The following is a 27227-nucleotide window of genomic DNA, read 5'->3' on the forward strand; positions in this document are numbered from 1 at the left end:
ACATTAATGTAGAACTGTGGTTTTCCAAGAGTGCCCTGTAAATCCTCTTGGATTCCAGTTTAAGATGAGAAGAGGGAATAGGTAGATAGGCCCTGAGGCATCACACTCTATCTCAACCAAAACATGTCTACTTTTGTCTCCTTTGTTTACTTAAGATTTCATATAAGCCTGTTTTGCTCAAAGAGTTTAGTTTGAAAAGACTTTGAAAACCTCCAACATAAATTGTGTTTAAAGTGCTTCTCAGATGTGTTCCCTAACTAATTAAATGCTGTGGCTTAAAACAAAAATTAAACTGGACACAGCAATGTATGCCTGTAATCCCAACACTCAGGAGGCTAAGGCACAAAAAAGACTAGAAGGACCCTTTCTCAAAAGAGAAGCAAAAATAAAAAATACAACTAAGTGCATCATTATATAATATAAGCTGAATATTGTTAAAGGTCAACTTTAATGCTGACAACTTCCAAAAGTTAGAAGTCTGACAAAGGACACAAACTTTTATGCATACCTGAAATAATGTGTTGTACATAATAAATATGTAAAAATATTTGCTTGTACACTCTAGTTCAGTAAAATGGGAAACATGATGGTGCAAATGGGCATTACAGTTGTGGTGGTTTTTAGTTATATTACTAAGCAATACAGTAACAAGCTACAGGACCATGCTTCTCAGAATTAGTTTCTGCATCTTATTTCCCTTTGAGGAAAACAAGAAGGTGTCATTCTGTCAAGTCCTTGTGAGTCCTATGTGATTAGCTGGTGACAATGACCTCTATGAAGCAGGAGCTTAAGAAAGAATGAGCTCAAAAGCATCCTTCAAGGCATCCACTAGACATAGTGACAATACAATTGCTTAAGTGCTTAGACTAGGGAAGCAACTCAATTTTTTACCTCATGTAGCTTATAAGTTTCTTGTTCAGCTAAAGCCAAAACAAAACACAAAAAGAAGGAATTTAAATTTGTCCATGGCGATGCATGGAAAGGGTGTCTCAGGTGGAAGGCTTAAGGGAACCTTCATGTGCCTCTTTCTTTCAGTTGGCCCTCACTAGCTCTGCTACCATACAAGTTTCATCTCACTGGGATGCCGCAAAAGGGTTAAAGACTTCACAGCCAGAATGCTTCCTCCCCTGACCTCTGGAAGAAAATTGCTTGGAATTCTGGGAAAAGGTGGCCATTTGCTATCCACCCTTTTCTCCAGTGAAAAGTTTCTCTTGGTGTACTGATGATAACCAGAGAACCAGTTATTCTCTGGAAAAGGCACTTTAAAAAAGACAGTAACTCCAAAAATTCTTCCTCAGTCACTTTTCTTTACAGAACACGGGCTATCCAATGATGTGGTACATGGGCAGTCTGTGTTTCAGAAGAGCAGACTATTCTGAATTTGTAACCCCCACCCCTAGTGCCTACTTTCTGTACAACTCCCTAGATAAGTTGGGTGTTTGCATCCACAAAAAATGAGATGATATTTTTTGAGAAGGTCTGTGGTAGTTTGAATAGGAATGGCACCTGTAGGTTTGTATGTTTGAATGAACGCTAGGTCCCTAGTTAATGGAACTGTCTGGGAAGGATGGGGAGGTGTGGCCTTGGTGGAAGAGGTGTGTCATTGGCAGGGCAGGTGTTGAGGTTCCAAAGGGTATGCACCATTCAAAATGTGAGCTCTCCACTCAATGTTCCAGTGCCATGCCTGTCTCTCTTCTGCTATGCTTTGTCATGGCAATGGACAAGTATCCGAGACAGAGCCTCTGTCTTCTTTGGTTTGGTTAAATGTTTGAATATTTTTTTCCCTTACTCTAACAACTTACCATTGAGTCATTGGTGTTTTTGAGTAGCAAGTGAGGTACATAGGCTCAGAATCACACATTAGAATTCTTTTATTAAACCTTCATCAATTCAGTATCAGGATAATGCAAATTATCCACCTCCAAAATGACTCTAGGGCAAGCACTAAATTATCATAGTTGTAAATGGTATTTTTCTCCTTTCTTTTTGTTTTTGTTTTGGAGAGAATATTGTCCCATAATCCCGACTTGCCTAAAACTCACTATATATACTGGTCTGGCTTTAAGTTACACCAATTCTCCTGCCTCTGCATCTTGAATGTTGGGATTATAGGCATGCACTTTCATGCCTGGCACTGTAACTGGAATGATAAGAATATTTTTTTAGGGAGAGTGTTAGAACCAGAGGTTGTCTGTCAATTCCTTGTTGAAAAAAATCTAATTTTTATAAAATATTTTTCATTCCAAGTGTAGACATAAAATATTTTTACTTAATCCAAAGTGACCATCCCCAAACGTTTTGGAAGCATGAAAAATATAGTAGTATTTGTATTTTGCAGACTACAATCATTATGATGGGAAGTGGGGCACACTTCTCCTGAGTTATTTGTACAACAGTGGTAGCCTTAGGAAGAGGAAGCTAATGTTAGCTTTGATTTCACAACACTGTATCTAGCAAAGGACCCAAACTGTACAGTTCGAATAATATATCAAAATATATCAAAATAAAACACAGAATCTCTAAAAAGTATGGAAGAACCCTGGGCTAAAAGGTTATTTCTAGCTGCTCATAAACACTGTGCATTTGGAAATTTGGAAGTCTTTAAAGTTCTAGCTCTTTCTCCTACCAGTCAATATCTAGAGGGCATAAAATTCAACAGCTCCTGAAACCATAGTTTCCAGGTGCCATACCATGTTTTCTATTTTTCTATGTTTTCTCATATTTTTGTGTTGTCAAGAAAGAATAAACATTATTTCACTTTTACAGATTAAAAACAATGCACACACAAGTACAGGTGATTAATTGTGTTAGTACAATAACAAAGAGACTTTACAATTAGATAACTCTCAAATATTGTTCTCTGCAAGAACATCTCTTCTTAAATATAGTACTATCATTAAAGTACATGAAGCACAAGCTGAGCTCATATGAAACAGAAAGGCCTGGTGGCCAGGGACTGTTCCATACTCCATCTCTTGTTTCCAATACTGCAGGCAGGCTTTTGAGTTCCTGAAAAATTAATTCTCTTTTAGCATTACATACAGCCTGTCATGTAGCTTCTCAGAATGGCCATTATTTCACAACTGCAACACCTAAGGAAAATGGATCGTATATTTGACAGGTTTTTTTTTCCTCCCAGCTGGGAGGGGTCAATAGCTTTATTGTCTTAGTAACTGACTTCATGTCAAATAAGCAAGCATCTGCTGATCTATTACCTTGGGTTCTTATTTCCTAATGAGCTTTCCTCTTAAAGAGTCATCTTGACCTTTACAAGGGCAGGGCACCTGTTTTTAGTTCTAATACAAATCATTGGTCCTTCTCTCTTACATCTGGTTCCAGTGGAGTTTATGGTATAAATCTGTACCTGTCTGCTGGAAGTAGATGTTGTGTTAGTACATAGTATGCAAGGGCAAGCAGATTTTGAGCTTTATGAACTCCTCAGAGTGCCAAATATGCTAATACAAGGATGAATTTCCAGGAGATGAAGATCATAGAGTTTCAACTATTTTTTAAGCACAAAACCCTTTCTTCGAAATGTCCATCAATAAATTAGACATTTAGATTTAAATCTTGGCTCCTTAAAATTATTTTTACACCCATGAAATAGGATTTTCCTGCTTTATTGGTACATAAAAATTAAATTAGATATTGAATATAGGGTATAGAGATGGATCTAGATAAACATAGACTCTTCCATTCAGAGAAGTGGTAATGGTGTAATGAGTTAAAGGTGAACAAAAAAGGGAAAAATAAAGTAATATATAAATGGTTACAGTGATGTCTTATTCCCACTGACTTTTAAGGTAATATTTACCAGTTGGTTCTAATGATTCTACAAGCAATTTATCTTTTTTTTCCTAAATACTCAAAAAATAAAAAACTCCACAACATCACCAAATACAGAAACTAACCATATTTTTAAATGATTCAGATGAGTTTGTGTCCCAAATAGAAATCGCATATTGCTTAACCTTTTCACTTGCTTAATCATGGAGGCAGTGGCTGGCTTGGATTAACCCAGTTTTCGGTAAAGATGACTTTATTGAGAGATGAGTGCCAATCAATTATTTCCAGGAAAGCTACTTGGTGACTAATGTCAGACTAGCTTTCATCAGAGAATAATACAAACTTCAAATGTCTTATCTTTAGGTTGAGTTTTTTCCCATATGATTTCTTAGCATTACTTAGCATGGGTATGACAAGTGAGTTTGTGGCTACACAAAACATTTGTATTACATGGTAATCAAACTACTTACCATTTATTTGAAGTACTGTGACATCAGCTGGCAAAGCTCTTGTGTTCCTTATCTTCTGATTTGAGATGCTGTGGTTCTTTTCTCCCACAGTCCTTTGCCCCGTGGAGGGGGACTGGAGCACTGTAATAATGTCCGCTTTCACATCATCTTCTTCTGGACTAGGAAACACAAGAGCAGGCTTCACATTAAAAGGGTACACCTGGTATTGTCTCACCATCTTTCCTTGGACTTCCTGGCCTATGCTTCAGTTGCTGAGAATTTCAAGGGCCAGGTAATACACTCACATTCACACTCCTCCACATGCTACTCTCTGACTTAAACACATTTCTCGTGTTCCCTCTTCTAGTTTTTTTTTTTTTTTAACATTTTGTTTGATTGCACACAACCCTCCCTCCATTAACTTGAAGACAAGTTACTGTGTTGGGGTAAGACTCAAACACAAAGTCAAAAGCCATTGGAAAAATAAAATAGTCTTGGTGTTCTCAGGCTTTTGTGATCAGTGTAGTTCTCATCCTTCAGAACTACATGGTGGCTCATAACTACCCATTGTTCTCTTCTGGCCTCTAAGGGCACAGGACAGGAATCTTTAGAAGGTGTTCAGTCTTTTGTTGTCTACTGGTAAGAAAAGCAGTCACCTCTCATCCCTTCAGGTAAATCTCTTAGTTACTTTTATCAAGCTTTTTCGTGGGTTTCATAATTACATTTTTGTTTGAGTATCTTTTTTCTCTTTGAGATGAGTCAGTCACACAAACTCCTAGTTTTGTGCCCATCCTGCTTTGTGATTTTTAAAATAACAAAGTTTAAACCACTGAGTAATTTAAGCCACCAATATGAGTCTTCCCTCCCCACCCAAACAAAAGTGAGCATCTATTACATGATTGTCTTTTGGTTCGGGCATGCCATCTGTCACTAGTTCCTTTGTTATTAGTAAAACTTATAATCCCATTTTATAATGATCTTTGCCTTCTTGATGTTTTTGTTTTATATCTGCCAGAATTGGATTTCTGTGGATGCAAAAACATGGCCTAGGCTTACCTATGGCTGTGTATTAAGGGTGGATTCCAGTCAGTGGGTAGGGCTTGAGTGCCCTTTCTGACAGCTGTAACTGTCTCTTGAGGGAACATTCAGTACATCACCATCCTTCTCCTCCCACCTCAGGGTCTCAGTTTTCAGAATGCATTTAGCTCTGTAACTCGAGACTATTGTAGTGACAATATTTATGAAGTGCCCCAGTAAAAGGCCTAAACACACAAGTTATGTGGGGAGTCTTGTATCCTTTGCCCTTCATCCCTCCAGGTTTGCAATTATACCCTTGCCCAAATATACATACATTTTTCTGACTCTGTGGGTTTTGATGTAGTGCTTATTCAAGGCTGAATCTATAAATATGTCATTTACCTGTCATTACAAAAAAGAAAAACAGTATGTTGGTAATATGGTTTATCATGAGACTATATCTCAGATTAAATGTTAAAGAAATAGAATTTTCACAATAGCAATATGATTATTTGAGTTTTTTCAATAATTCAACAATTTATTACTCTAAATAAAAGTATGTAAACAAATACAGCTCTTACCCAGAAGGTGTATGTGAATGTCATTTACAGTGAAGGCCTTTTATCAAAGTCTTTCCATGTATTGTACCAGTGATGTGCTGTAGTTTTTAAATGAACATCACATTTTTATTACTTCCAACTTTTGCTATATATAAAAGAATCTCATTGCAAAATGCTTGAAGGAAAGGAGGGAAATTCAGAACATCTCCCAAACCTACATCTTTTATACTAAAAAGAGAGATTGCAAAATACACATATAAGCATGCTGTACAGTCCCACCCTGCTACCAACCCTCTTATCCTTTCAAACTGTAGTTTTTACTTATGCAGAATTTCCAAAATTAAAAACAAAATAACTTCTCAGTTTGTAGTAAATCTAGGGGTTGTACATTTCAGGTTAATTCTGAAAAAAAAAAAAACCTCACAAGTAAAATAATTCATGTTTAAGGGAACTATCATAGAGACGTTTTCACACGAAAGTACACAATAAAAATGTGAAAACATGTTGCCATTCATTTATGGTATGTTCAGTAGGTAGTCACTTGCTCTGTAGATCTTCAGTTGTGAGTATGGGAAGTATTGAGGATTATGGAGAAACAGATTTTTAAATTCACTGTGGATGCTAAGGCCAACCAGAAAGGAAAAGAGTAAGATCATGTTGGAATATCAAGTAGAAGTGGTGGTCCTCATTTTATACTACCAAGGAAGAAGAAGAATAGCATTTTTGACAGATACATATGCAGTTTTAAGCCTGCTACATCATGATGCTGTGATCTGTCACAGCTGTGTTTGATGTCCAGTACCCTCTAACAACCACTTGGTGGTGACAGTGCCATCTGAATGTCAGCACTGTAGCTCCAGCTGCAGAGGAACCAGAAAAGCACCAACAGAAGGAAAACAAGGTCCTAAGTCCTAAATCCAAGGGTGGGAGATACAACTCTTATTTTTAAAAGAATAAAATATAAAAATGAATGAAAGATGTTTTAGGAATGGTGGAGAGTTATGGTTTCTTTACCATTATTAGTAATTCATAGATGCATCATGATGAACCAGGGTTTTCATTGCTTACTTTAACCCTTACAATTATTCCATAAAATAAGAGTATTTGATTCCTGTCACACTAGAAGAGAAAGCTAACTCTGAGTTATTGTAAAGTTCTGTAGTTCCAGGCAAATGAGGACATGTTGAGACTTAAGGTTTCTGTGTGTCATGGTTGATCTCCACTTAGTTATAGGGCTTTCTTCTTAAATGTGCTGTATCCTATACTTCAGTTTCTTTCCTAAAGCACATAGTTATCAGTCTGCAGATGCATAGTTGATTGATATGAATGTAATGTGGTATAATACTTGTAGTAGATTTAAACACAAGCTCAGAGTATTTAAAGAATAAATTGTTGGCATCTTATCATAGTTAGGTGTCTACTGCTGTGATGAAATGCCATGAGCTAAAGCAACTTAGGGAAGGAAAGTGTTTATTTTGCTTCCTCTTCCAGTTAACAAGTGATCACTGAGAGGAGTTAGGGCAGGAACCAAAAGGGCAGGAACCTGAAGTCAGAGCAGATGCAGACGCCATGGAGGAATGCTGCCTACCAGTTTGCTCCTTGTCTCTTACTCAGCTTGCTTTCTTAGAGAATCCACCACCAGCAGCCAATGGATGGCACCACCCACAATGGGCTGGCCCCTCCCACATCAATCACTACAGCAGTCTTTTGGAAGCATTTTTCTCAACTCAGATTCCCTCCTCTCAGATGACTCTAGCCTTGTCAAAGTGACAAATAGCCAGAACAGCACCCAAAATATACCCTCATCTGTATTTAAATAAGAGAAGCTTAAATTTGGTAGTTGGAATTTTATATTGCCAGAAAGAAACTATTTTTGCAAGATTTCCCCCCAAGCTTGCATTGTTGTAATAATCTCTGTCATTCAGTCTTTACTTCTACTCAACACATGTGTGTGGGGGAGTCCTCCTCCCCCCCCAAAGGCAAACCCAAATGAAGGAGGAGAAAATAAACTTTAAAAAAAGAAATGTACACTGTTGTTGAGCACTAGAAATCTTTAGTTTGTAATAATAATTCATCTAGTAGCTGATGGAAGCAGAAGCAGAGATCCACAGCTAAGCACTGAACCAAACTCCTGGAATCCAGTTGGAAAGGTAGGAGTGATGAGCAAAATGGTCAAGACCATACTGGGGAAACCCACAGAAACAACTGACCAGAGCAAGTGGAAACTCATGGACCCCAGTCTGACAGCTGGAGAACCAACATAAGACTGAACCAGGCCCCCTGAAAGTGGGTGTCAGTTGGGAGGCCAGAGAAGTCTATGGGACCTCTGACAGTAGAACCAGTATTTATCCCTAGTGCTCCGACTTTCAAAGCCCATTCCCTATGGAGGGATACTCTTCCATCCTAGATACATGGGGGAGGACGTAGGTCCTGCCCCAAATGATGTGACAGACTTTGATGATACCCCATGGGAGTGGATAGGGGGATGGATGTGGCATTTGTGGGGGCATGAGAGGATGGGTTGGTATATAAAATAAGGTTGCTTTTAATTTAAATAAAAAATAAATTTTTCAAAAATTTAATCTGAGTAAGTTCTAACCACAATTGAGTTTTGTGTAACTTGATAAGACTAGATTAAGGTTTTGACCTGTGGAGAACAGGTCTGACACCAGCTCCATGGTGGAATGAAAGCCTGTGAAGATGTGAGCCAAGGGAGCAACACAAGAAAAAGCTAAGTCACTTTCATGCTTAGAACAAGAAGGAAGGTTCTTCTTTGTGATTCTAGGACCTTATCTCTAGACAGCCTCACTAATTAGATATGGGCCAAGACCCAATGGTCTTTTGTGATGCTTCTATGGACAACACCTTGAGGAAGGAGATACAGAAACTGATAAAAAAAAAAAAGAGAGCTCCTGTAATGAATTACATGCTGGGCAGGGGGGTGAGGAATCCAACAAAACGTAAACATTAACTGTGTTACTGAAAGGGGTTTGATAGAACTAAGCCTTGTAGGTAGATGTCCCAAAGTTATATTTGAGTGGGAGATTGGGGCTGCTTTTTTCATACACACTCTGTTGGTGCTGACATTCCAAGTTCTAGGACACTTTCTTCTTTCTCCAATGTAGATTTGTATGAGTTTGCTGAAAATTTGTTGTCATTAACACAATCTAACAGAGTCAATGACTTAAAAATCCTACCCATCACTTAAGGGCATTTATAGCTTTGTAATTGGGAGTGAGTGTCCTGATACTGACCCCTTTTAGGGTACTACTTAGTTTTTGCTTGGTGACTTTGGAATGCTGCAAATTGCACTGAGTTTAAATTCTAAGAGGGCAATTTAAGGTTAGTTGAGTGTTTAATGAAAAAGTTAGGGAGAGGCTGACAACTCAAACAGAAACGCCCAGCCATTGAGCTCGTTCCCAATCATTCCTGAAGTAGCTGTTTGCACATGTCAAGGCCTTTTTCTGTTAGATCCTTCCTAATTGGCTTCTTCTTTTATATTAGTCTATGTTTTCACATGAGGATATTTCTGGGTTGACATTGCAAAATCCAGATAGCTCTTCCACTGAAGATTTAAGACAAGCTCGTATTTCCAATTAACCTTAATTGACCTCCTAAGAACTAAAAGAACCAAAACGTGCCATGAAAAAAGGAATTTTATCCTAATTATAATAATGGTAACATAGAAATCATGATGGGATACATTTAAAAAATATTTTCTCATTTTGGTTGCACAGTTATGTTCATGTTCCAGAGCATTCGTATGTGCCACAAGAGTGGAGTGCCTGCAGAGACCAGAGAGGGCATCGGTTATCCCACAGAAGGAATCTCAGAAAGTTGTGAGCCATCAGATGTGGGTCCTGGGAACTGAACCCACACTCTCTGGAAGAGCAGTTAAATGTTCTTAGCCTCTCAGCCATCTCTCCAAAAATCTTGATATAAGATTGTTCTAAAAATACCTTTAGTTTTAGTAAAGCTTCCTTGAATGTATTGTTGCTACAGGGATAAAGTCAGTAAAAACAGGGAGTTGAGTACAATTTGAACTTTGTTCATGTCATCAGACATTCAGCAACCTCCCAATCTGCTGCCAGCCTGCTTGTTCAGCCCTCCACACACAAGTACCTTGCAGCCCTGGCCTCCATCATCCTGAGTATTTGCTTTTGACCATCGAGCAAAGACTGGTTGTCTTGCTTCTCTGAATCCCAGTTATTCTTGGGGGGATCTCTCTCAGGGAGTCAACTTTGGGATTTAATTGATCCTTCATCTTCAAGCTAATCTCACTTTTTACTATCTGAGCTTTACTTTATCCAATTTACACCTTCTACACATTTGTATATTTATTTAAATAAGTGTATTATTTCCTTTATCAAACCAAAGAATTATAAGCAGAGATAATGATTTTGTTTTCATAGTCTGTAATATCTAGCCCAGCACTTTGCAGTGAGAGTTACAATGCATGTTATAGAATGAACAAATAAAATGGAGATATTTTGTATCAGGAAGCCTTGCATTTGCCAGGAAAGTTCAATGATAGGTTTAAATGTATCTCTTACATAAGGCTAAGAGCAATGCTTCTATACAAAAAAATAAAATTGCCTATGAACTATTTGAAGGTTTCTTCTTCTTCTTCTTCTTCTTCTTCTTCTTCTTCTTCTTCTTCTTCTTCTTCTTCTTCTTCTTCTTCTTCCTCCTCCTCCTCCTCCTCCTCCTCCTCCTCCTCCTCCTCCTCCTCCTCCTTCTCCTTCCTTTTTCCTCTTCTTCCTTTTTCTTCTCATGGCTTTTTCCAGCAGTTTTCTTGTAGCAAGTTGCTCCATCATGAGGCTACATGTGGTAAACGTAGGAGTCCTTATCTCTATTGTCTTCTAGCTGTGCACTAAGTTTGAACTCCTTTGCATCTGAGCACATGTGTTCTCTCATCAGCAATCAGAGGTGAATGCCATTATTATCCACATTATTTGGATGAGGAAATGACTTGCCCTAACTGACACAGCAGTGAGCCACAGAATCATGACTAGGCTAAGGCTGGCTAGCTTCTCTGCTTGCTAATGCCCTCCCGTAAGGATGAACACACAGTAGGATTTCACCACCATGGCCAGCATACTGTGCCAGAAACTGCAAAGGCCAGCAAAAAACAAAAACAAAAGAAACAAACAGCAACAACAAAAAACAGTATCATCTGGGAGTTTTTACTGCAATCCACTTACAATGTTAATTTATTGTCTGGAAATTCAGGATACAGCATGTGTGAGTGCATCTGGAGACCAGAGGCAGTGTTTGGTGGCTTCCTCAGTCATCGTTCACCTTACTTTTTGAGACATGGTTCATCACTGAACCTGGAGTTCACCAATTAAGCTAAACTTCCTGGGCAACAAGATCCAGGGACCCTGTATCTGCTTCCCTAGTGCTGCCATGATACAAATATAAGCTTATGTGCCTAGCTTACACAGTGGGCATTTTACTGACCAAGTCACAACCCCCCCACACACACTTTTTTTAAAAGTCAGGTATAAATCCTTCCTTCAGGGCTGGTTGAAGGATGGCCAGCCTGAGTACCAGGTAATGTCGATAGCATTTCCAGGGTCACTGGATGGACATAAGGTCTACTTCTCCAGGCTTTGAACACAGTGCTGTACCTACTGGAGAAAAGAATTAAATCCAGTGTCATCTGAGGTCTGGATATGTGTGTGGAGTGACATGGAAGTATGACTTTGTGATTACCTTAAATCAATAGGTAATGAGATCACTAAATAGGATGCACTGTTTCATGATGTCAGTTTCTTTGGTTGCCCTACTCTTTTTTAATGTCTCTTTGCAGGGTGCCTAAAGGAAACACACATATGTGACTAATCACATGTTGCTGGCTTTAGTGTACTAGGTAACTTTATCCCAACTTGGTTCATATTCCTGAGATGGAGAGTCAAAATAAATATATCAAAATTAAAAGATTGCAATTAAACATTATAAAAAGTGCTAACTTTCAGTGTGCTTCACAAAACAGGATCTAAAAATTATCTCTTGAAATAAATATCAAATATGCATCTATTTCAAATAGTACTACAGGAATTCCTAAGCAAAAGAGAGAAAGTCACCATGTATAAGGTCCTTGTCCTCTCCAAGGTTATTATCTTTTAAATCTCTAAATTTTGTCATGAGTGAGGGAGAGAGAGGGATTTTATTCAGTATCTTTTCTCATTGTCCAATGCTCAATGTGTTACTATATTTCAAAATAGTGAATTAATAATCTGAATAAATTACAGATTGTCTGGAAGAATGAAGACAATGCCATATTCTACATTTATCATGTTCAGAGATGTCTCATATTGCTGCCCTTCTCAGAAATTTTTCCTCAAAAAGCACATTCATGCCAAGGTTTCCTCCAACTATAGATTATATATGCTATACATTCATGTAACATTATGTCCATCATTATTGTCTCTTTGTTACAGTTGCTTCTATTACTGTTTTCCTCACCAAATACTGAAGTGGGGAAATGAGGATGAGAACTCCTTTATATAATAAGTAATTCTAGTATATTGGTAAAGAAAATGATTTATAATATTTTTGATATGAAAAACTAAATGACATAATTGCAATAAGTTTTAACAGTTTTATCTCCCACTTTAGCTGAGTCTGTCCATACCAAGAAAAAAACTCACTAGAAAGAGGCCACATTTGGAATACCTTTATGGCTTCTGACATACCCTCCATCAGTTAGTTGCTGCAGATTTTAAACTCAGAGGCTCAGTTCTCTGACTTGGGGTGGATAACAGCATCCCTATTTTGCTGATGGATATTAGAGATGACATGATTCACCCGAAACAGGTCTGCAGTTATACTCATTATCCCCCTTCAGCCATGCCTACTTCAGTTCCAGAAGGGATGCAAGTCTGTGTCCTCTGCAGGAGCTCAGCCACTTTCCAATCCCATATGCTCAGCCCAGACATGTTTTCTGGCTTCTGCTAAATATTAATTATCACTATGAGTCTCACTATGTGTCTCAGGCTGGCCCCCGACTTGTGATTACTCAGTTGTACCACCAAGCCTGTATTTGCTCTTTTCTTTTATTTAAATTTTCTTTGATCTTCCAAATTCAATGTCTTCTTTCAAGGCACACAACCACAGTTCAAATCCAAGCAGTGGACATCTCTCACATCTCTCCCCTGGTATGATTTCAAACATCAGAATTTCTTCAACAGGCTGAGTTTAAGCTCATTATCAACTTGGTCTAGCTGCTTTTGCTCAATTGAACTTCTGCTGTGGTACATCAGAGATAAATCCTTCACTCTGCCTTCTAATTGAGATTGTTCCTAAAATAACTAATTTTTTTTTAAAATCACTACCTATTTCCAAATCCTTTGTCTCTATAACTTTAGATATTTTGAGGGCAATTCTGAGTCCTGTTTCTATTATTCCTCAAAATAAATAGGTCAAGCTAGGCAATGGTGACACAAGTCTATAATACCAGCACTGAGAAGGCACAGGCAGAAGGATCTCTGAGATTGAGACCAGTCTGGTCTATTGAGTGAGTTCCAAGACGGCCAGGGCTACAAAGAGAAACCCTGTCTTGAAAACCAAAACAAACCAAAGCAAAAAAGAATAAATAAGGCGAAATTTAGAACTTCTTTGGCATGGGAAGCAGATTCTCATGACTGGGGATGGGGAAACAGAAGAAAACTCCAATTGTTGCCATTGGTTCAATCTCATGTGATCAGGGTAACTGATAGAAAATAATTTGTAAGAAACAAAGAGGTTCTGGGAATTTGAGGGATGGTATACAGGAAGCAAACTCACATAGATGATTCTTATCAATGACCACTGTCCAGGAGACAGATTTTCACTAAGGACATGGAATCTCAAATCATAGTGTCTGCTTTCAAAGGCTCATTTAACCAGATAATCAAAATGTGTGTCCTTGAACAAATTAGGTTTTCTGTATCTTCATGTTCTCACCTGTAAGATTGAAGTTGTAATTTATCTCCTTCAAAGGGTTGTCATTGAGGATTAAGTGGAACAAGATGCTTAAGGTGTTATTTCATATTATATATTATTACTATTATTATGGAATGACAAGTTTATTATTTTCATATGTATAATGAGCCTATGGTTTTAAATGTTTTTTATATTTCTGTAAATATTCTCCAAAAACACTGTCAATGATTGTATTGATCCTCATAAGACTTGGATAGAAGTTAAGTGTCTCATTGATTGTGACACCTACAGTGGTTCCACTTTGTTTGTTTGTTTGTTTGTTTGTTTAACTTTACAGTGGTTTGAAAGTTGGACATTCGGTAAAAACTGTAGTTTGAATGTTGAATTTTAATCTTTTCTTGGATTAGCAATATGGGTGTGATATGCTGTCAGTGTTGGGCAGCAACACTCTCCAATTTGATGTATTTTAGTGATTTTTTGCTTATGAATATCCAGTAAATGACCTAAGCCACCTATTAGTTTATTATAAAAAATAGGCTATTGTGAGATGATTTTGACCAATTCTAAATTAGTATACATGCTCTGAGTGGTCTTCAGGGTAGCCCAGGCTACCTATGATGTTTGGTAGATTAAGTGTACTACATACCTTTTTGGTTTATAAATATTTTCAGCTTATCTTGGACTCATTGGGGGTAACTTGATAATAACTTAAAGAATATCTTTCCTTGTGTCAGGATACCAGTCCCCTTTAAAGGATGTGAGGGGAATGGCTACTTCTGTCACATCATTTCATGGAACTGGGATGCATTTTAGAAACGAACTCAATTTACTTTTAAATCTCCATTTCCCTTCAAATCAATAAAGCCAAAACTATGAGGCAGAGCAAGATCTGCAACTCATCTTTCCTGGTAACTTAATGAGTGTCCACATAGGAGACAGAAGAATCTGGTTTTACTCATTAGGATTTAGCAACTAGTAAGAGGAGTGGCTCAGGATGAGACATGAACCCTTCCAGGAAGTCCTCTAAGGCAAACTTTGTAGGGGATGGGGAGAGCACCTGCATCATTTAAATAAGAGTGAGATAATACAAAGCTTTTTCCATCCACGGGGATCCTCTTTGATCTCCTTTACCTTTGATATTCTCCTACACTCATTGTCCTTTACGTACAATTTAATCCTTGATTATATCACATCCTGCTGTTCAGCTCCATGTGCATTACTCACATCTCCCCCAAGAGATTGCAACAATATGAGAAGACAGATCATATTTCCTTTTCTGAAAGACGAATGTGCCAAGAAAAACAATAAGCTTAGTATCAATTTTACATACTAAGAAAAGCTTAGATTGCTTAGTTGGTTGATTTTGAAAACTAGTTTATTAGATAGGGTTTAAAAATCGGTTCCTACCTAACGTCACAGGTAAAAGTATTCACCAGATGACTTAAAGACCCAATACTAAATAACATCATAAAGTTAGTAGAAGAAAATACAGTTAAAAGTTTTTATGATTGACAAAGAAGAAAGGACTATCAAAGAACTTACAAAACAGTTACAAGGCTAAGAAAATTTATATAATTGCATGTATTTAATTTCATCATCAATATAAATAAAAGGAGAAGGGTTGGTATCTGTAAAAAATGCACACTTAGTATCTAGAAGCTATATGCAACTTCTAAAAAATATAAGTGAACAACAAAAATAAAAACATAGGCAGAAATATGTGCAGAGAATTTGCAAAAAGAAAAACCCTAAAAGAAATGAGGTACAAGTTTATTTTATTATTTGAAAGTGCAAATTAAATCATGCATGAGGTAAGACCTTTACCAGTGTGTGAAATTATGCCTAAAGAGCCAGGAATTCTGCTTCCAGAAATACTTGTATATATTGATAATGGGATAAGAGAGTATGTTTATGGCATTTGTTGTAGAATATTATTTTAAGATGTTTTACATTTATTTACACTGTGGAATATTTGTTTGAGATTGCAAAGATGTGTTGTGTTCTTTTATGTTGCATTTGTTTAACTCTGTGAAGTTGTGTTGCTTTGCCTGTCTGAAACCCTTGATTTGTCTAATAAAAAGTTGAATGGCCAATAGCAAGGCAGAAGAAAAGATGGCAGGGCTGGCAGGCAAAGAGAATAAGTAGAAGAAATCTGGAAGAAAAAGATCAAGGAGCAAGAAAGGAAAGGCCAGCCAGCCAGCCACACAGCCAGACACAGAATAAGAAGGAAAGAAAAGATATACAGAAGTAGAGAAAGGTAAAATACCAGAGGAAAAAAGTAGATAGGATAATTTAAGTTAAGAAAAGCTGGCTAGAAATAAACCAAGCTAAGGCCAGACATTTGTAAGTAAGAATAAGCCTCTATGTATTTATTTGGGAGCTGGATTGTGGGCCTCCAAAAGAGTCAACATGTAAAAAACAATCAACCACAAGCATTTCTTACAATGACTGGTAAAAACAAACGTTATATATGGCAGACCCGAATTATTATGCACAAGCTAATAGCAATCAATTCAATATACAATCAATATTGTGGGTAGTTCTTTCAAAATGATCTGCACAAAAAGAGGATGGAACAAAAGTGATTTATAACAAAAGGAGGTAAGTTTAAAGTACGATCACAGAAAACAAAATGTAGTTTTGCAAGAATGATTCCAAACAATACAAAATATACTCATGAAACAGCGAAGGGGAAGGGACATGTCTGTATGTCATGAGGATAAAGGACATTAAATATGTAGCATGCCATGTGGCTCCATACCTTAGTTGGTTAAAATACCTATCCCATAAATATATAGTGAAAACCACAAAAGGCTATGAATATGCCCATGAGAATAATATGCCATTATTTAACTCAATTTCTATCCTTGATGTACTTACATGCCTAGAAACTCACACATCAGTGACCTTTAAAAATACACTTTCAAACTTAGTTTTTGTTACAATTGTACATCCAAATTTTCTATTTTAAATTCACTTAAATAATAAAAGATAATAAAATGAGATATAGCAAAAACTAGCACATTGTAATTGAACAAAACAAACCAACAAAAGGAAAAGAAACCAAGAGAAGACACACGAATAAGAGACCCAGTCATTCGCACACTCAGGAATCCTATAAAAATGCTAAACTGGAAGTTATAACATATATGCAGAGGATCTAGTACAGATCTGTAAAGACCCTGTGTATGTGCTTGGTCTCTGTTAGTTCATATGATGCTCATCTATGTTAAGATCTGTTGTAATCCTATTTAATTCAGTAAATGTAGAGTTTATTAATTGTTGTATATGTAGACAATATCAACAATATTGAATGTATGCTAAGTAAGACAAGTTTTAAGTTTCTCAACAAGTAATAATGTTTTTTTATCATTCAAAAATTTATTTTTTCAAGAAACATACACATAGTAGAAAGTTTTATGGAGTCACTTGAGGTAAGACGAATTGAGAGATATTGGGAAGGACAAACGTACACACACACACACACACACACACACACACACACACACACACACACACACACACATTCACTCACTTGCCTGGATGGGGGAACATACATCAATCTGTAAACATAAATTATATGTTGATATTTGAGGATGCAAGATAGCAAAAGATGTACAACTTAGTTTTCGTTGAGAATACACATTAGAAACATGGCCTATAATATTACTGCAACCATGATGTCGTTGAGGATGTTGCACTCAGGAAGATGGTGACATGAAAAAATGACAATGGATTTGAGAAAGGAAATGTCTTAAGGAAAAAAAGTCTTGACTAAAATATGAAATGCAATCATATTTCATTATGTCTGAAACTAATGATTTTACATATCACAAATACAATTATTTATCCCCATTTAGGTAACTTCTGTGCTTTCTTCAGACAAGTTAACCTGAGATGTTTTTGAGTGAGGATTCGTGAACATTCATAACACAACTTTACAAAATCCAAATAGGCATTTCCCTTTTGGAGAATAAAAAATCCAAATAGGCATTTCCCTTTTGGAGAACCTCCTGGACTTCAGCTTTAACTAAACTGTTAGCATTTATTTTATATATTACATAGTAAATCTTGGCTTCTTGTCTTTAATAACACATTTACAAGGCAAAATTGGTGTTTTTGTTATCTTTCTATATCTATTTTTAAAAACTGTGTTTTGTGGTCATCAAAAATTAGTTCTAGTGTAGTTCGATTATTTCTATCAGGGAAGCCTAGAGAAATTGGAGAAACAATAGGCTAGATACCTTAATATACAATCACTTGTCTTTAAAGGAGACATTTGAGTTAGAGCCCCTGGCCCCATTTATTAGACAGGCATGTTCCCTCACCCCTACTCTACTTAAACATGCCATGAAATACAGGACAAACAGATCTAAGGTGGATGGCTAGAAAGTTATGAGATGCTGCTGATGGGATGGTCTAAAAATTATGATTTCAGGAATAAAAATAAGTGGCCTACAAAATTCTTGCCATATTCTATGATAAGATAAATTTATCTGACTTACCAAATTTTCATTCATCTCCTGTAAGTCCTTCAAATTATTTGAACTCTTTTGTTCTGAATTGCTAATGACTTGAATATCTGAAATTGCAAAGGTCCCTTGATAATATTCCATTTTCTGGCCTGTGATGATAATGAAAAGTAGAAAATACATGATCTATACAGACTTCCAAGACATAATTATAATGGACATGAAATGAAGTCTTGAATATATGACCAAACTTCTTTCTACTTGAATTTAATAAAAATATAGTAAATAAACATAGTTTTATATTAACAGTAGTAGCTGATAATTGTTGAATCTTTGCCATGTGTATAAAACTGTTCTGTTATGGTGTCACATATGTATCATTTAATCATAATTCCAGTTATTGAGATTGGCATCACTTCCATCTTATAAAGGAGGAAAGTAAGACATAGCAGCATTAACTACTTTGATGTCTGCTATACAGATAGTAGGTGGTCTTTTCAAAAGTTTCAATCTTACTGTGTGGCTCTAGAGCTTGGATATTCATTGCTATGTTTTCATGTGCTTTGTTGAAGTGTAAACCATCCATGAGTACAGGTAAGTGAGCATTCTCATACACTTTCATTTGTGGCAAAAGACCCAAGTTCAGTGAAGGAAATCACAAGGAGAAACACTGTCAAGAGATTGTAAGTGAAAACAGTTTGTGATAGAGGGGCCGATCAGCTCATTGTGTGGTTATCAGGGATGAAAAGAAAAGAGATCAGAGCATGATATCAGAGAGTACTTCCGTAGTTAAAAATGCTTTTGTGAAATCAAATGAATTGCCTCATGGATGGACCTTTTGTCATTTATATAAAATACTAGTGGGGTTACAGTATGAGACTTAGAATACAGTAGAAAGTCTTTTCCTCTTCTAAAAGAGGTGTCACCCCTCACCAAGTCTTTAAAGATGATACCAGATAAAGCCATTCAAATAAGCAACTTGAGATACTCGTTTATATTGCACATGTTCATCATCTGAGTGTGCCATTGTGGAGATTTGTCAAAATATAAATGGCTTATACTTAGCAAAGAAAGATGAAATACAGAGAGAACTTTAAAATGCACTATTTACATTAATATAAACATATTAGACAATAAGCACAAAATCATTCAATACAGTTTGGGGAAGAGTAATTTTTTAAGAGTAAGTGATAATATTTGGTCATAATTTATCTGCAATTTTAAAATCCATTATTTCATTAGATGTGTTTTTTTCCCTAGAAATTCTGCTGGGCAGAGAACAATGGCCAAAAGTAAAAGAATCAATTTTGATAGTATGTACACTGTAGTCTTTCATTTTAATGTGCAGTAAATGATAAGATTTGCTTTGTCTGACTGCCAGTAGCCCACGGAAAATGATTATTTTCATTATTATGTGTAGATTCTAAAGAAGCATTGTACCTCAGCAAGTAAGAATCTTTTATACTTTGCTGAATGCTATATCATAAGCACCCAGAAAAGTATTTGCATTAATAGTGATAATATAATAATTTGTTGATGAAAAGACAAAATAAACTTTAAAATATTCTGAGTGGAGACAGTCCCAAGTGAAAGTATAAATCTCATTTACAAATATGTAAATCATGCTGTCCAATGTGGAAAATGAAATTACCAGTTCTTCCTACCAGAGACTAAGACATGAGTCAGAAGTCCAATGGTCACTGCCACCATCATTAGGGCGAGTACTGTAAGAAGGGCGATTATCCATGGCTTCAGATCTCTCTTGTGGGTGCCATGTGCTGCCGCTCTGCACAAAGGAAGACCATGGTTACTCTCACATGGGAATAGTTACAGGTTTTCTAGTTGTGTTTGGATAAATTCACATTGCTACATGCCTCCATACCAGCAAAAGACATTATTTTCAGTTTTGGTTAAGGTTTAGAGGGAGAAAGTGGAAGGGAGTAAAGTTGTAATTATACTACAATCTCAAAATGTAAAAGAATAATTTATCCAACAAGCCTGAGAGGTATAAATTCTGTGTATAGAGAATGTAGACTATGTGGACAATGCTTGATTAAAAGTAATCCAGAGTTGGCTGAAGAAATGCTCTGTGTTCTCTGACTGATGCAATCTAACACACTCAATTGTAACAACAAACAGATGTTCCACCCACCAGATAAGATACCCTTTCACCTTCTAAATGGGTTGATGCTTCAATTCAGGATGAAAGAAACCTTAGAGATATTTTAGTATAATTTAGCCACACTCTGAAAGAAGACACTTACATTCAGAGAGATCAAGTGATTTCTCTCCCATAACAAGTTGGCGATTTCTCAAACTAAGGTCTTTTGACTTCTAGAACACAGATTCCTGGTGGCAGACTATATTTCAGTTAGCTACATTTTCGATTCTTAAGTGTGCTTATAGTTTACATGTTCATCTGTTCACTGATATATGAGGCAGCTTCTCTATGGCTGCCTTGGAAGAGTTCAACGGCCAAGAAAACGGGACACAAGAGACTGTGTTCTGCCTCAGTGGGGCCCCTTCCTATTAGTGTGTCCAAACAAAAGTTGTTCAAAAAAAGAAAGGTTTAACTTAAAAATATGTACAAGCTTTCAAATATATCCATTTCCTTATCCTACAACTGTTCTTCTGAACAGAACAAATAGAGGAAGGCAATTGTGAAAAATCATATCCCTGTTACTCAGGTATTTACAGACTGTGGCATGGGCTCACAAATAGGAAAGAGTAGTTCGGCTTCACTGTTTGCTGTTAAAGTGCAAAGTGACATATTGTTGGAAGCCAAGTCTCAGGGCTTGGCATGATATCCTAGGCCATGCTTGGCAGGCCACATAATTAACCTTTACATAGCAGCTCCTTAAAACCTCAGCTCAAGAAAAGAAATAACCTGACTCAGTCCTCCACCCACAGGCTCAGTCACCTAGGCAACCCCTTCCTGGACCCCTTACTCATGAATTCTTTACCCTGCCAAACATCCTCTTTGTGGCTTCCTAATATCCTGCCTATACTAACACCTGGTGCACAAATACCCCATTCTGCCACTCCCCATATCCTGCTCTATGGACTATATAAACTAGCCTGAGAAAAGTAAAATTTGCCACTTGATCAGAATCCTGTCTTGCAGTCGTTCTTTCTGCATCTCTTGTCCCCATTCCCTATCCCTGACTCTCTTGCCCCAGGTTGACATCTTGCAGGACAGGACACCATATGAATTGCATCTTCAAATCCCACAGAGAAGCTGTGAACATCTGGGTACCAACAAACTGGAGTAAAAACTTTCATTGAAAGTGTTATATTTGGGGGAGGCCGGAGTTGGCTGAGTGGTTGAAATTGCTTGCTGTACATGCAGAGGACCCAAATATAATGCCCAGCACACATGTCTGGCAGATCACAACCTCCTGTTACTCCAGCTCCACAAAGAATCTCTGCTGTCCTTGTGCACTCGCACTCACATTCACACACACGCGCACACACACACACACACACACACACACACACACACACACACACACACGTAATGAAATAATTGTTATATGTTTTAGAGAAGCTTTGGGGACTGCAGGCCCTGTATAGTTTTGATTAAGACAAGCGGCAAAGCCCTAAGTTAATGCTTCTGCTATTTAATCCTACGTGAATAAACACTTCATTTCAGACCAACTTTTTATAGATACGAGCATGAAATGCAGGAAGGCAAAAAACACACCATTACCTTCCCTTTCTGCACAGGCTCCATTACTCATCTGCTTAAGATCACTTCAGATTAGCAAAGAAACACTTAGTAAAGCTGTTTGGAGTCTAGCCTGTCTAAATGGGTGCACCATTTTGTTAGACATTGTTTCCCTTGCCAGATTTGCCAGTGCTGTCAAAACAAACACAGGAGTATCCATTTTCTATCCCTGAGTAACTAATTACCCCAAATTTAGCAGCTCAAAGCAATACCTAGTGCTCTGTGGCATGCTGGCTCATTCCATTCTCTCCCTCCCTCCCTCCCTCCCTCCCTCCCTCCCTCCCTCCCCCCCCTCCCTCCCCCTCCCTCCTCCTCCCTCCCTCCCTCCCTCCCTCTCTCTCTCTCTCTTCTCTCTCTCTCTCTCTCTCTCTCTCTCTCTCTCTCTCTCCTCTCTCTCCCCCTCTCTCTCCTTGAAAACTATGATGTGTTTGGGTTGTTTATTTTTATTCTCACTTTTGAGATCATATTTTAATTACATTTCTCCTTTCCCTTTCCGTTCTCCAAATCCTCCCATATACCCTTCCCAACCCTCCTTTAAATTCCTGGCCTCACTATAGGTCCGAGAAGAGATCTGGAACTAGGAAGATCTCCAGAGACCTATAAGGATGGCACGATCTGACAGTCCGGGCAGTGCCTCCACTGTTTGGAGTCTAGCCTGTCTAAATGGGTGCACCATTTTGTTAGACATTGTTTCCCTTGCCAGATTTGCTAGTGCTGTCAAAACAAACACAGGAGTATCCATTTTCTATCCCTGAGTAACTAATTACCCCAAATTTAGCAGCTCAAAGCAATACCTAGTGCTCTGTGGCATGCTGGCCACAGAAACCCTTCCCCTAGAATGAGATTGATGACTACTCTCTATGCTATCCTAGAGTCTTCATCCAGTGGCTGATGGAAGCAGAGACAGACATCCACAGAAATACACTGAGCTGAAATCTGGAACTTAGTTGAAGAGAGGGAGGAATGAAGAACGAAGGGGTCTGTACCTGGTTGGAGAAACCCACAGAAACAGTTGGCCTGAAAAAGGGAAAGCAGATCGACCCCAGATGCTCTTTGGGAGGCCAGTACTGGACTAATCCAGCCCCCTGATCATGGATGCCAATGGGGAGGCCCCTGCACTCCTGGGAGCCTCTGGAGGTGGACTGGCGTTTTGCCCTGCTGGGTGGGGGGGACTTCTAGAGCCCATCCCACTTGAAGGGATTCACTCTGTCTCTGAACACATGGGGAGGGGCCTAGGCCCAGCACAGGAAGATTTGGTGGACTTGGTGGAGCCCCGATTTGGAGCCCTACCCTGCCTGGGGAGTGGCGGGTGGATGGGGTGGGGGGTAGGTTGGAGGTGGGGGAGAAGGAATGGGGGTGAGGGGAGGGAGAGGGAGAGGGGAAGTACATGTGAAACAAGCCTGTTCCCTAACTTGAATTAATAATAATAATAATAATAATAATAATAATAATAATAATAATAAATAAAAAATAAATAAATAAATTCCTGGTCTCTCCTTTTTCACTAATTATTATTACATGCATATATGTATAGATTTATAATATATTCCTAAACAGAAGAAGTTCAGTTTGTATAATGTCAAGTGTATATTTCAGGGCTACCATTTGGCCCTGGACAACCCATTGTTTATGGTCTCTTATGACTGAGGTCGAGATTCTGGTTGGGGCTGCTTTCATAGTCTATGGGTTTTGACCCATTTCCAAGTTCACTAGTGTATCAGACAGTTCAATTTCCTGAGGCTGAACTGAGGTCAAAACAAAGCTTAATCTTTTCTTAAGATGTCAGTGGACCTCCAAAGATAATATCCCATTCTTTCAAATCAGTTTTCTAGGGACATCATTACATCTGTAAAATCTCCTCACAGCTTCTAGATAGGCATTTGATTCATATTCTTTCTCCTGGAGAAGGTGTATGTACAAGATAGAGTGGAGGTGTTGGGGGTCATATTGGGATTTTGCCCCACTACAACTAAAAATATAACGACTTTAGTGAGAATCACTAAGTGTACCATTTGGGGGAAAGCATGTACGAACTGAACTTTAAGGCTGGTGGTGGAGAACTGTTCCGTGAGAAGGGAATTATGAGGTAAGCATCAAATAAAAAGAACAGGAGAGAATGTTTTATTCCAGTAATGTTTTTAGACACACAGAGTGAACTCTTAGAAATGAAAATGAGGAAAGAGCTAAAGCTAATCCCCCATCATGCCGTAATTGGCACTTTGCATTCTTCTGGGGACCAGGAAAGTACAAATGATCCCTATTCTGAACTGCACAACCTATAATCTCCATGAAACCTAGTTCATCACATCCATTACCTTCATTAGTCAGTTTTGAGAAGGGCGTGTTCGTGGCCTGTTTTCCTTTTTAAGATGCTGTCAAAGAAATATGGTACCGATTCAGTATTGTGTGTTTTGCAGATTGAAAGACACACAGGGAGTGAGAGTGTACAGTTCTTTAGTATCTTCATGTGTGGGAATTCAAAGACGACTTAAACAAAGGACATGCTGAGCTTTGTACCCCATGGGGATCTTCTTTTCTAGGAAGATCTTCCCTGACTGGCAGCCTATCCAGTTGCTCCCCCTTCAACTTTATGTCCTTTATTATTTTGTCTAGAGGTCCAAGAGTTTTCATACTTTGGAATTACTATTCTGTTTTCCCTAAGAAGGTGCATGTTATTGGTATACAAATGTGATGAAACACCATGACCAAAAGCAAGTTGGAGAGGAAAGGGTTTATTTGGCTTTCACTTCCACATCACTGTTCATCACCAGAGGAAGTCAGGACAGGAACTCAGACTGCGCATGAACCTGGGGCAGGAGCTGATGCAGTGACTGTCAAAGAGTCACAGCTTACTGGCTTTCTCCCCGTGACTTGCTCAGCCTGCTTCTTGTATAACTCAAGACAACCAGCCCAGGAATGGCACCACCCACAAGGGGCTGGGCCTTCCCCCATCAATCACTAATTAAGAAAATGCTCCTCAGACTTGCTTATAGCCCAGTCTGATAGAGACATTTTTCTCAACTGAGGCTCCCTCCTCTCAGATGACTCTAACTTCTGTCAAGATGGCATAAAACTAGCCAGCACAAAATGTATATACATAAGATTGCCATACAACTGCCCATTTACACATTGGTTATATCCCTGCAAGTTCTCATGAAACCACTTTTTTGAACTTTAGGTTACACTATGTGATGTAAACAGAGATTGTTGCCCAGTTTCCCATTCCATGAGCCTACTTAAGTAAGTAAACAAAGGTAACATAATTTTAAGGAGCCAACACCTAGAACTGAAGAGATGGCTCCCTGGTTTGGAATGCTTACTGCTCATTCAGAGGAGCTGGGTTCATTCCCAGCATCCACACAGTGGCTCACAGCAACCCCTAAGTCCAGTTCCAGGGAATCCAGCTCCCTCATGACTTCCACAGGCCTCTCTCCTCTTGCCTGGGAACCTTCATTGATAGAAAATTCCTGTAGAATCTAAATGTTTCCCTTTGAGTATTTGCTATAAGAAGTTGTCAGCCACTCACTACAGGGAAAAGGCAAGGACATTTTGTGGTGACTTTGACATATAACTGTCTACTGATTAATGTTTTAATATCTTTTAGAATCACCATCCAATATAAAAATTATAGAAATATAAGCTATTGATTGAAAGTGTATTTTATAGAGTTGATATATTATTATGTGTGACCTGTCATCACTGTTGTCACTAGAATTGCGTGTAGTACTTTTGAGAGTATTTTATTCTGATGAAGAAACAATTTAGTCAGTTCATGTATCTTGAGTATGCAGTTAGGACCTCATTTTTTCAGAAACATATATTTCTATTTCTAATTGGTGGTGTGTAGTTGTGTGTGTGTAAGGCCTATGTTGTGATATTTCATTGTATGCATAGAATGGGCAGTGATCAAATCAAGGTTGCTATATATCTATCACTGGGTGTTTATCATTTTTGTGCTATGGAAATTCAGAACCTTCTCTACCAGCTAATTTGGAATAGTTAATTCATTTATAGCCTTAATTCTTTTACTAGCTATAGAATATTAGAAATGATTCACTTTATTCAATTTTGTAATAGTATCTGTTAGGTGTTCTCTCTCAAAGGGTCTGCCTTTGGTTTCTATGAACCAGAACATTCTTTTGAGAGAGAGTTGTTCTTTAAGATATTGGCTTTTCCAATGGTACAAAGGGATGATTTGTGAAATTTGAGCAGCGTGGAGGTAAATGCTTTCCTGAAATAAGACAGCAGCTCTTTTACTGGACAGAAGCTTTGTCAGTCTTTGTTGTGCTTATGTCTTATATTTGAGTTTGACTTTGCACCTTCACCCTTTCTCTTGGCTTTAAATGTGTGTGTTTCCTTTCCAAAAGTGATGATTACCTTCAGCCCCCACTTTCAGAGAGCCTTTTGTGATAATGGCAGTGATGATTTGAGAGATAGGAGACTAAGAGGAGGCATGCAAAGGGAAATGTAATCAACACATCTTTCTGTGCTGTCAAATGATACCTTCAGATTTTAATTCGTGTGTGTGTGTGTGTGTGTGTGTGTGTGTGTGTGTGTGTGCGCGTGCACACACACACACGCGCATGCAAAAGCCAGAAGAGGAATTGGGTGTTCTCTACTACTACATATAACTTTGAGTCCAGACCCGTCACTGAACCATGAGCTACACATCTGGCAAACCACAGGAATCCTCCTCCTTCCACTGCATCTTCCCATGCTGGGAAACAGGTGGCCATGACTGAGCCTAGCTCTTTTTCATGAGTTCTGAGAATTTTTACTTAAGTCCTCATGCTTGTGATGCAAGTGTTCTTACATTTCCAAAGCTCATAGTTTAATTCCTGATAGCAGATGTAGACATATATCTTCTCCAAAATCACAAGATCATGAGGGCAGTAAATAAGTCACGCACAGCATTGAGGCATTTCTCAAGCATGTTCCCAAGCAGTAAGAAGAAGGGAGGTCTCTCATATTCAAATATAATTGGTAGATAATGAAAATAAGAACAATTTAGGAAATGTTGAATAGCATCTTCCTTTCTTGGCTTTCAGCTATTCCAAATGAAGAGACTAAAAATGGAAGCATGTCCCATTTTCACACCAGTTTTCTACATGCCCTGGCCATTGACATACTCACAGTGCATCACATACCACTTAATTCTTAGATACTGAAAATTAATAAATTAGTGAAATGAAAAATTTCCATGCCTGCATTTCATCAATATCTATTCTGCTGTTTCTTGTATCCTCCTGTTTCTCAGAAGTGACAGAAGACATGGTTGTGACATGTT

General features: G+C 38.0%; 1 protein-coding gene across 1 annotated transcript in view; it reads right to left on the reverse strand.

Moving 5' to 3' along the window:
- The window catches only part of LOC100763710 (transmembrane protease serine 11A), a 43392-nt gene that overhangs the window by 10589 nt on the left and 5576 nt on the right, over positions 1–27227 (reverse strand). The window contains 4 exon segments of the mRNA XM_035453045.1: positions 4257–4414; positions 5587–5654; positions 18247–18365; positions 19878–19999. Of these exon segments, the coding sequence (XP_035308936.1) occupies positions 4257–4414; positions 5587–5654; positions 18247–18365; positions 19878–19999 (467 nt within the window).

This window comes from Cricetulus griseus, assembly GCF_003668045.3.
Source record: "Cricetulus griseus strain 17A/GY chromosome 1 unlocalized genomic scaffold, alternate assembly CriGri-PICRH-1.0 chr1_1, whole genome shotgun sequence".
Lineage (NCBI taxonomy): Eukaryota > Metazoa > Chordata > Mammalia > Rodentia > Cricetidae > Cricetulus > Cricetulus griseus.